This window comes from Sphaeroforma arctica, assembly GCF_001186125.1.
Source record: "Sphaeroforma arctica JP610 unplaced genomic scaffold supercont1.81, whole genome shotgun sequence".
Classification (NCBI taxonomy): domain Eukaryota; class Ichthyosporea; order Ichthyophonida; genus Sphaeroforma; species Sphaeroforma arctica.
In genome coordinates, this window is record NW_014040477.1 from 126,959 (window position 1) to 138,539 (window position 11,581).

The window sequence follows — 11,581 nt, forward strand, 5'->3', positions numbered from 1 at the left end:
AAGCATCTAAAAAATAGATTTCAAAGGATGTCTATTGTCTGGCTTATTCGAATTAAGAAGAAAGCATAGCCCTCTAAAAAGTGTGTATTTTAGAAGGATACGAAGAAAGCTATTGTTTTTCCCGCCTGAAAATAACGTGAATGTAAAGTTGTAAACGCTTTAATTATTTGATTGAGACGCGTTTTTATTTAATTTATAAACTCTAAAATCTCGCGTCTATAAAGGATAATATTCTGTAGAAAAAATCGATCATTTCGCGAATTAATCGAATATCTAAAGGAACAATCTCTGAGATCATTGAACCTAAGGGCTCGGAAAATACACCTATAGAGAAAACAATAGGGCCATCCCGATATAAACGTTTAACGTTAGCTTATATATATTTAAAGTTTATACGTTTTTAATACGTTTTTAAAACGCAAAACGTATAGAGGTTAAATAGACGCACTGACACTGGTGACTGGCATTTGCAGTTTTTTAATCGTGTGTGGTTTCTGAAAATAAGGTACATAACCCGTGGGCCGTGACCGGCTTTCCGGCTTTCCGGCTTTCCGCTGAGAAAAACCATTTCCAGTGAAACCTATCCCTGAAACCAAAAAATGAATTTGAAACATGATATCACTTGGAAATCATGTTGTAAAATACGATTCCAAAGTGAGGATTTTGGATCATTCTGAGTTTGACCTGAGGTACCTACAATATCATACCCGAAACTAGCGTTAAATATTAGAATTTGCATCGAAGTCATATTTTGAAACATCGCAAATTAAAATTTTGACTGAGCGTTTATCCCCTATCAGACATGTGTTGGTAGTCAGGATCACACGCGCATTGTAAAACACCAGAACAGTACAATTCACATATTCTTTTTCGTATATACTAGTAGTTTGTGAGGTCTAGCGTCGATCTCTTCTAGTTTGCCCCAAAATGCCTTTGTCTAAGCAGGTAATCAATATGCTCATAGTATGTGTATATACACAAGAGTCATAGCGTGCGAATACGAAACCCAAAATAGAAGTAGAGATAGGACGATGAGACTGAAACAGTACGTTTTCTCGTGCGTACGTGTGCAGGAATCTTGTGTGTATGCATGTGCGTTGATGATCACGGAGGCAACATCATATAGTAGATTGCGAAAATGATGAAATGCATCGTCTCCGAAATATCATGGACAAGTCGTCAAACAACAGCAATCATATCAACAAAAATTGTAATCAACAACAACAACAACAACAACAACAACAGAACACATGAAGTTCCAAGCTAACGTGTGAATTTAGGCACCTGCTACTGGGAGGAGTATTACAAATACACAAGATATAATACATAGTGAGGTCAATAGCAATTACACATTTAGTGAACCTATGTAAGCATAGTATTATATACGCTGTTGCGCCGGATATGTGTCATATACATTCACTGCAGGCGGGCACCTTAAACACGGCTACCACTTGGTCAGCTTCTATATTTATGCCTCGAATACTCGCTTGTATGTCGGTGCTGAAGCGTAATGCATATGTGTATACCATCTTCAATGTCAAGTTTTCAAAAGTGGCACAAAAATCCGAAACCTTCTGACAGGGTCACGGTTTAGTTATGCATGTGGTTCGTACCGCCAAGATAACGCAAATAGCTGAGTTAAAGTTAAATCAAAAACTAACACTTAAGTATATTTCATTATAGATTCGCGAGTACCAGGTCGCGGGACGTATGTACCCGTCGGAACGTTACCCCGTTCCTCACATCTACAGAATGCGTGTGTTCGCTCCCAATGCCGTGCACGCTCGTAGTCGTTTCTGGTACTTCCTTGACAAGCTAAAGAAGGTCAAGAAGGTGCACGGTGAGGTTATCTCATGCAATGAGATCGCTGAGAAGAACGGACAGGTTGTCAAGAACTTCGGTGTTTGGCTTCGTTACGATTCACGAACTGGTACCCACAACATGTACAAGGAGTACCGTGATACCTCCGTCACCGGAGCCGTTGCCCACTTGTACCAGGTATGCTCAATTTATTGTCTGATGCTGAATATACCCAAGTTTTCTAGTTTACTTTTAAATATGATTGCGAGTGGCAGGAATTAGAGTTCCTCAGCACAGCGAGGCTTTAAGATGTTCTACTTTCTATGTCACCTAAATTGTGGGTATTGTATGTCCTCGCAATGTGTATAAGGCAAATCTCGATGAATTAATGAATATTAATTTTCAGTTTCTATCCTAGATGCAATGTGTATACCACTTCGCAACGTGTACGTGTATGTTATATTTCTATTGTGAGTGTGTAGCGCTGCATACACCGAGAAGCCAATGAGAGTTCAATACACAGACCTGATCAGAGCAAACATATGCTGATAACTGTACCTTGAGGCTTCATTAATAGTTGGTATTCGTGTTTACAGTTTGTTCCCCTTGCTTCTCCACAATAAGTTCATTCAAATATCTTCGTATGTGATACACACCGTTTTGCACGATCAACTAATATTCACGCCGACCTTTATATTTCTGCACGGTTGCTCCTGTTGCACTTTGGGCGCGCATAAGTGATTTTTATAACAAGTGGATGTTACGCAAGTAGTCATTGCCTTGTACGGGTCTACAAGTCGTGTTCGAGTTTGTTTTTATGAAGGTATACTCACGCATATTGTGCATCGTCGGTTTATATAGGATATGGCCGCCAAGCATCGTTGCCGTGGCGAGTCTCTGCAGATCATCAAGATCGCAGCGATCTCAGGAAAGAAGTGTCGCCGTGCTGATGTCAAGCAGTTCCACGACAAGCACATTCGCTTCCCTCTTCCCCACCGTATCCACAGAGGTCCCAAGGAGTTCCGAAGCACTTTCCAGGCTTCTCGCCCTACCACTGTCAAGTGTTAAGTGTATTTAAAATCAATATACTAAAGTGTATATGTGCCTATTTGTGTAAAGTACAATACCTTGGGTAAATTTCAGGATGTTGGTGATCAAAATTCACTACACAGTAAGAGGGATTGTTTCAATGTTTGAGCAATTTCTAGTGGTCAGAAACTTATTAGTGTTGTTGTCTGTTTATCATAGGCATATGGATAGTAGTATTCATATTTATGTTCATATACATGTCCACGTACAATCATGCATCATTCAATATATTTTTAAGCACATATGGAGTTACAATTATCCTCATGGAGTATCACGCATATATATGTATATATATATATATATATATATATATATATATACATGTATACCTACATACATGCATATATATATATGTATATATACATATATATATATATATGTATATATGTATATATACATATATATATATATATGTATAAATACATTTTTATGTGAATATATACATATATATATATACGCACATACACACTATACATACGTGTATGTATACATGTATATATATATATATATATATATATATATATATATTCAACACACACACACACACATATATATACATATATATATATATATATATATATATATATATGCAGATGTATATATATATATATATAACTATATACATGTATAGATACACCAGATGTATGTATGTATATTTATACGAGTGGACATATGTGTATGTATGTATACACACACACACACACACATATATATATAGAAGTAAAAACAGTTGTATTTATCGTTATCCATACATATGTATGAATATATATATATATATATATATATATGCGTTTACACATACGTATATACATGGTACATACACGTTTTTGCTAATACACGTATGAATGTGGATATTTGTAGGTATATGTATATGTAAGTACGTATATGTATATGTATGCATATACGTTTCCTTAGATAATTTTTTTTCTTCGTATTTGCGCATATTAGTAGATGTATATATCTTGATCGGAGAGTACACATTGCTTGTGAAAAATTTTGTTGATGGATGTGTTTCAACGTTGTTGCATTCCATGCGTATCAGACGTCACTAGGATTTTGTTTGTTAAGTTATTTTTCATTGGCCTTTATTTATTTAAATATATCGGGTAGCAGGAGTTTTAGTAATATCGGACAGCTGGTGTTTAATTGATACCCGACAACGGCGTTTGTGTGCGTTTTACCATTCATATACCGCACTAACTGACCGGACTTATTCAATAGTCAACCTTATGTACTTGATAACTAAAGTTAGTTGTCGTCTTCCACGTCGACATGTGGGCGCTGTCCTCGTGTGAATTTTTGTGAAAGTGTCGCTTGATTGTAGAAGCATGGAGTCAAATTGTAATGCGTCAGAAGTTGGAGTGGATTTGTACGTATAAATCGTATAAATTTGGCGTGATTATTTTGTAGAGTGTACGTGACAAGACGGTTATTATGCCGACACAGCTATATATAGCGCGATGATAGACGTGCATTGAAGATATCGGGCGAATGTAAATAAAAATTTAAATCGGTACCAGCACCCGATCTTTCTACTGGGCTAATTGCTTTGAATGTGCCACTGAGCGAACCTTAGGGACATGATACTTTGATTCCTCTGGGATATCAGATGGTGTCATGAAAATATATGCCTTTACCTCGATTTCGTCCTGTGAAGTTATCTAGAGCGCGAGGGAAAACTACTATGAAGCTGCACACTAGTAGTACCCTTTTGCACACATTTGCTATCGCTGTAACCGCATATGCAATTCAATTTTTATTGTGAGTGATCTCGTTTGTACAATGATTGCTGAATTGCCAGAGTCTGAATAGTCCAGGCGCGCTAGTAGGAGTTGTGCATGTGATCTATCAACGTATGTATTGTTGTCGATACAAACTGTCTGATATGATATCAAGACAAACAAGCTGTGTTATTAAGCTCACTTAACCTTATAGGCACGAAGATAAAAGAAAGCTGCATACAAAAGCAACGACACTCTGACGGTTGGGTGTACAATGCTCCAGCACAGGTCAATGGGGTTTGAATGAATGTGGGCCGGGTCGCATTAGATTGCCGGGCCAGATACAAATTATAATAGTGAAGTGAATTGAACATAATAAAGGGCATCATTTCCCCGATTAATATTCACAGTCAATAGGATTTATTGAAAAGATTGCGAACTAGGCAGTATGTATCCTGAAGCAGATTATGCGAACTGTAATCAGACAACTGCACACTACAACTTTCCACTCTCTGTTATTATTTTGTCACGCAAAGGTATATTTGAGATAGATGCACCGTCTATAAATCCAGGGATATTTACTCCTGATAAACTATTGGTGACAACGTATCGTGTCAGTGATACCATATCGCTTACCACTGCGTATTTCACGCGGTTTAGTTTATAAGCACATCAGTGCTATATAACACAGCACATGATTCATCGCACATCGGCGGATTATCAAGAGCAAATGTCATCGGCAGGGCTATGGTGGTAGGTCAGGTATATTTCGGTTAAGAGTATTATTGTTGACGTCGTATCAGAAACAAACTGCAACCCGAATATCCGGAATTCGAACCCCTTCAGCATCATCGGTGGCATTTCGTACACTATCTTCCGGACATTCCACGCCTATATTATAATTTATTAGATCCACCCATTCTTGCGCTTCTTCTACACCAGGCGCAACAAGCAAAATGGAGTCTATACTCCTGTATCGGTTGGTGTTGTATATGGTTATCAATTCTTGAGATTCACCCACAAACTCGCATTTGTTGTAGTCGGAAAGGTCGAAAATCTTCGGAGTCCCTTTATATTTGCCGTTCGTTCCACGCTTCGACAGAACGAGCTTCTTTCCTTGTGTAAGTGAAACCCATATAGGCTTTCTCCTCCACTGACGCAATAAGTTTGACGACACTTTATACATAATCATGTATCCAGAATGCACTTTACAGACCTGCGACAAGCAGCTACTCTCAGAAATCAAACTGGGAGCCGTCGTACTCCCTCGGTCTGAGACAGAAAGCGTATCGTTGGAAACTACACTCAGTTTACGAAGTAAGTTATAATCCGCTGTATATAATGCCATGTTGATTATCGATTATATTTTCAGTTGAATATGTCACTGTTTTAGTTTTGAGATAATGTCAAATCACGATTCAGGTTTATATAAAATATGATTAGAAATCGCTATCAGCAGTGATAGGGAAGTACGGATCCAACAACACTACGCATTAAATAGATCAGTGGGCACTAGCCACGAGATTAATAGAGGAGCGAATTCGGGGGGTGGGGTGGGGCCGTGGGCATGAATTCACATTTAGTAGAAGCGAAGTATGTATTAGGCCTTTTCGGCTTTTCCACTCGGTTCGTCCAGGAAGACTGTTGACGAGTCACGAGTGACGAAAGAGATGAGGTGTGGCATCACTGCATCAGGGAGGCGGGAGGCCTACCCTGGGCCTAAAGGCTGAAGTCACGAACTTCAACTGCGAGAGAACGTCAAAATCCGATTGGATGGGATGAGATTCACTGAAATTGCTTGATTTGCTTCCGAGTAAAAACTAAAATACGATATATCACTATATCTGTGTATCACTGAAGTCAATCGGTACAGATCAAATACTAAATTCCGAGAGTAAATTCATGTTCCAAATATCGATGTTGGGCTGTGGTCAGCGTTAATTGGACAGTAGAATTATTGTTCGAAATGATCTGATACAATTGGTTATAAACCTAGTCACCTGACTTAAGGTTAGCTCGAAAGCGAAAAGTGACCAACCGACAATTTTACTATACTGCACTCAGTGCCACTTGTCCAACAACTATGGACATACCTAAGTTATCTTGCCGGAAAACGTTCTGACTCGTACGAGGTGATGCTTATACAAACGAACTACAATATAGTAATAGATTGGTGTTTGAGTCGTACCGATTGGTATGCGAGTTGCACATTTTTAGTCTATGAACAGAATGCAAAGGTATGTAGTGAGTCATGACATATGTAGTAGCGTTCGGAATAGCAGAACCGTCTAACCGCATGGCTGCGTGAGCTGCTCCAACCAAACAATTTGACTTTCAAAGTTAAAACTTTGGCAAATCGAGCCAGTATAACATTTAGGCTTTATTTCTGGCAAGCCTCCACACATATCAACATTGAAGGGATGGATGGTGTAATATACCTGTAACGATCGATGGTGGGGTATTCAGTGGGGTGGAACTAGTATTGCGTGTATGTACACACATACAGTTATGGTTTTTAATGATATTTATACGTAGGACTCCACCATGAATGCTGCATCTTTACTTTCAGATATAAGGAAAATGAGGCATGACAATCTAGTAGTTTACACCGACGGTTGCGTCGACACCACACTCATTAAATATTAATATTGAATTGAACAAGTATACAGGATGCTTTTTTAGTAGTTATATAGGGCTCAAGCATATAACACATTTGCACTCTCTGACAGTGGTAGAAGGCAACACGACTAACACCGGCTGCGCTGAAGTAGCGATGGAAACACCGAGCTGGTTCAAAATCATCGTATCCTCAGACATGTATTCATGTTGGAATGCGATGTATACCACTCTTGAGCTAGCTATTTTCTATCCTGCGTATACTCTTTTTTTTTTTGAATGTTTCAGAACACTCTTGAGGAATTTTAATTCAGTGACTATGATTTGCTTATTGAGCATCACTATAGCTCTGGAAGCCGTCAGCCGACTGTTTGACCGATGAGAAGTACCCAGAGAAATCTAGACGGGTGGCAAGGCTGCGCATGCTGGGCGACTGACTCTCGTTCAGCAATTCCACTAAAATCTGAGAGGAACAAGTAAAATTGGCCAGAAGTGTGAGAGTGGTAGTGTGATGACAAGGTAAGTTTGAAAACGGGTGCGCACTGTACTACAGACTCGCAAGTGAGAACCCAAAAACATGGTGAAATTTAAAATCCGAAGTCATTTTTCGTCGGGTTGATATCAGAATGTTTCAATAAGCAATCCATCCCATCATTATACACGCCTCTACGGGCAAAAATTGTTGTGGGTAATACATGAGGTGCACACTGGTTGTGTGATATACCTTAGCACGGCTCCTGAAGTTGTTGTTGAATCGACTGACTTTTGAACTGAATCGCTTAATGTCCTGACTAAACACGGCCATTTTTTCCTCTTCGGCAGCGGTGTCTTTGCGTGACGTGGCCCATTCGCTGAGAAATAAAATGACAGGAGGCTACGAGTTGAACGTCTAATTCATACAGTTATATCAAGCACAGAGATCTATATGTGCGAGTGTATATACATATGCGTATATTATAAATGGTAATGGTCTGCAATGAATAATTGTGTTCGTGCATATACACGCAAGAGCACCCATTATGAATAGAGACGATCCATGAGACGTCGCCTACTTTAGCCAAAAAGTACAGAGCAAAGTAGGGGAGAGCTGGAGTCGTGGAGATTCCAGTACGAAACAGAGATAGAAATCCATTCGGAAGTGGAGCGAGTATATTCTTAACACGGGTGCTGAGTCAAAACTTTTGATGGTTGGGAGTTGAAAGCATACTGGAGCATCTCCCATGACAGACTTGGTATGAAAATTAATTTGGAGTCTGATATCAAAGCGATCTCCTTCATGGTACATTGTGCAATCCCGAAGAATGAAACCACTTCCAGCCGCATGAGAGACTATATAGATGAACAAGTTAAGGAATACGACCACTCAAGCATATGAATGAAGCACGCGGCAGAACATGTTTACACGCCCTTACAAGTCCAACGACACCAGTTGACACGAACAGTATTTAAATTACACAATATATATCAACACAAGTCAGAGAATACGGCCAAAGGGAAATGAAGGACACGAAGAAAGACATTTAACGAAGATACGCTAATCGCAAGCAGAACGATCTATATATTTGAATGCGGGATCCTCGATCTGACTGGTCAAGTAGGCCTATTTACAGTTGCCAATGAATAATTATCATGTAACTTGATGACCCCCCCCCCCTCTATACAAAGAGTGACAAATTCCCCTATGCTGCTTTTCGTACAAATAGTGACAGCTTCCCCTGTAACAAATATAGCGTGATTTTCGTACTTAACGAAGAGTGACCGCTCCCCTTAGAAAAAATAAATACAAGTGTGGTATTCGTACTTAACTACGAGTGACTATTCTCCTTATAGCAAATCCAATTGTGATTTTCGATATTTAAGAGTGACCGCTCCTTATACCAAATCCAATTGTGATTTTCGATATTTAAGAGTGACCGCTCCTTATACCAAATACAAGTGCGAGTTTCGTACTTAACTAAGTGTGACCATCTCTCTTATCACAAATACTTGTGGTTCTCGTTCTCGACTAAGTGTGACCACTCCCTATAACACATATAAGAGTGATTTTTGTACAATACTTAGTATGACCACTCACCCACGGCTGCCTCGCTCGATTCGGTCGGTCTCAGCTTGTTGTCGCGTGGTATGTTCTTGTGTGGCGACGGCTCTGAAGTTCTCGAGGAACTGGCAGAAGCCTAGGATATTACCCGCTATCGTCTGTAGTGATAATGTACATTTTTTTTGGGTGTACAAAGAATTACAAACTACACAGTTCATAATGAATTATCAACGAAAGATTAGGAATGTCGGTGCTGTAGCAGGCTATGTGTACACGTGTTGCAGCATAGCGGCGTTGACCTACTCCCAAATGATCTGGGTAAAGATCCTTTTGCTGCCAACCCCCTGAATACGTGGTAACGAGTAAGTATGCACATTTCACACGTACAAAGCACATAGAAATTGGAGATCATGCCACCACCCCAATTAGCTACCTTTACATTGAAGCTAAACCATCCCAATTAACTATCTTTACACTGAAGCAAATATGGAAAAACCATGTATGTCTGTGTGTAAACACTCGACTAAGCTTGCATTCATACATATGAATAGTCCACCAGTCTGTTACCTTTATCATGGCAAACAGTTCTGAGGTGACATCGCCCAGCAGTGAGTTCGTGACTACCTCGGAGAGAAACTTGTTGTGCGCATCGATAACCTGACGAAGTGAGAGGATATTCCTAATAAAGAACAGTGCATTTTCCCAATACCAGCCAGAATAAGTCTCTAATACTAGGGCAGAGATACACTCCAAGCAGAATTGCGGGATCGAGTCTCAAACGATTGCGAGTCGTGAGGGAGGACAGAAGACTATGCTTTGCCGCGGAAATACGAGCACACTTGCCGCAAATGGCGAACGGGCTACTAGTTTCATAACCATACATCTAGTTGCCAGTAATTCAGGTAATTCTAATGCATACAAACGTTTAGCAAAGCACGTGGAGGTAAAACAGAGAGGTACATGTGTGTAGCAGGATTATATATTCACAACACATATGCGAGTAGGTATATGTGTTTATGTATTTGCTTTCGAATTTCAATATCAGGAACCAAATAAAATAAATAAATAAATAAATGAATGGACAGTTTAGATGCCTTCATAACAATGAATGTTTAACCCACAGATGTAGTCCCACGATACTCGTCATGTACTATACTGCAGAGCATACTTATACAACGGCATAAGAAGCAACATGCTGCCAGATCAATTTATTTTGTCAGCTACGAGATTGGACCCAGTATAGCATTTCTTTGGAAGGAGGATTATGTACTTCCTTTAAATCATAAACACATACACATGATGTATGAGAAAATGTATACACATTTACGCAAAACCTAAGAAGTTTTGTGTACAAGATAAATAAGTATCCTTGACGATGTATCGCATATAACATGTAGATATTGCCAAAAACAACAACAACAAAAGCATGTAAAATGTACAAGAATAGTATGGTAGCACCAATGTACAACTTCTGAAACATTGCATGCTTGATTTTAACATGTGATTGCTCTTGCTAGCCTACGCACTCCTTACAGTAGTGCGCAGATGTTATCTCGACTTTTCACCGCAATTTATAGTGTGCCCATGTCACCATACTATGCAGACATGGATACGGGTTACAACCACACCCACTCGCACAAAATACATGCATGTAGTTGTTCAATATATATATATGCCATATGTACTTTGTGTACCTGATCAAGATCTTTAGCCTTCTGCATACTCTTCCTGAGAGTTTCTGACGACGCTTCAATCACTTCAACCATAAGATAGTACTGTCGCATGTGCAATATATTAAGGGCGCGTATGCATATCAGTGGTTGAATGCGAAAACGGGTGCGCGATCAGTGAATCTCCGAGAATAGCGCCACGTGAGCACGACCTTAGTGCGTGGTGAAGCCATTGGTATCACAAGCGTGTTGTGTTCAGTATGAGGGTGTATACATACTCTTAAGAGATATATGTGTGTATAATGCCCCTGTACATGTACATTCAGTGAGAATTTACGTTTTAGGATTCATGCAAATGTGATTTGAGTGTGAGGTTCTTTCCAAGTATTGAAGCTCAGGTGTATGTTTTTTTATAAATGGGGTCCTACAGACATTCGAAAATGGATTCTGTGCATCCAAACACAAGAATGATGAGTTCTTCTTGTACATCAAAAATGACCTAATGATCTCGCCATGTCATATATCGACATGTATCAAATTATATTTACTTACAATCTTTGCTACAAGCTTCCTACAGTGGCATATTTGTTGGCCTGAATGGCCTGCGCCTCGCTGAAACTCAACACACCTATATATTCCGGGCCGTG

At 39.4% G+C, this 11,581-nt stretch overlaps 3 protein-coding genes across 3 annotated transcripts; 1 reads left to right on the forward strand and 2 right to left on the reverse strand.

Annotated features, from left to right (window-relative positions):
- The first annotated feature begins 858 nt into the window (after positions 1–858).
- SARC_01917 (60S ribosomal protein L18a) lies at positions 859–3,149 on the forward strand. The gene is made up of 3 exons (XM_014304352.1): positions 859–945; positions 1,684–1,998; positions 2,662–3,149. The coding sequence occupies exons 1-3, from the start codon at positions 928–930 to the stop codon at positions 2,866–2,868; spliced, it is 540 nt and encodes a 179-aa protein (XP_014159827.1). The 5' UTR covers positions 859–927; the 3' UTR covers positions 2,869–3,149.
- A 1,851-nt stretch (positions 3,150–5,000) lies between these two features.
- Positions 5,001–6,092, reverse strand: SARC_01918 (hypothetical protein). Its single transcript, XM_014304353.1, has one exon. The coding sequence runs from the start codon at positions 5,956–5,958 to the stop codon at positions 5,410–5,412; it is 549 nt and encodes a 182-aa protein (XP_014159828.1). The 5' UTR covers positions 5,959–6,092; the 3' UTR covers positions 5,001–5,409.
- Positions 6,093–7,554: 1,462 nt separating this feature from the next.
- Positions 7,555–11,048, reverse strand: SARC_01919 (hypothetical protein; the record flags this gene model as incomplete). The annotated part of the gene is made up of 5 exons (XM_014304354.1): positions 7,555–7,689; positions 7,951–8,077; positions 9,301–9,422; positions 9,832–9,921; positions 10,959–11,048. 5 exons carry the CDS (start codon positions 11,046–11,048, stop codon positions 7,555–7,557), a joined length of 564 nt encoding a protein of 187 aa, XP_014159829.1.
- Positions 11,049–11,581: the final 533 nt, after the last annotated feature.

Bases quoted from the DNA above. Each gene is read 5' to 3' on its own strand.
- SARC_01917 (XM_014304352.1), top strand. The intron at 1,999-2,661 runs GTATGCTCAATT...CGGTTTATATAG, and splicing joins CCGTTGCCCACTTGTACCAG to GATATGGCCGCCAAGCATCG.
- SARC_01918 (XM_014304353.1), bottom strand. From the start codon at position 5,958: ATGGCATTATATACAGCGGATTATAACTTACTTCGTAAACTGAGTGTA.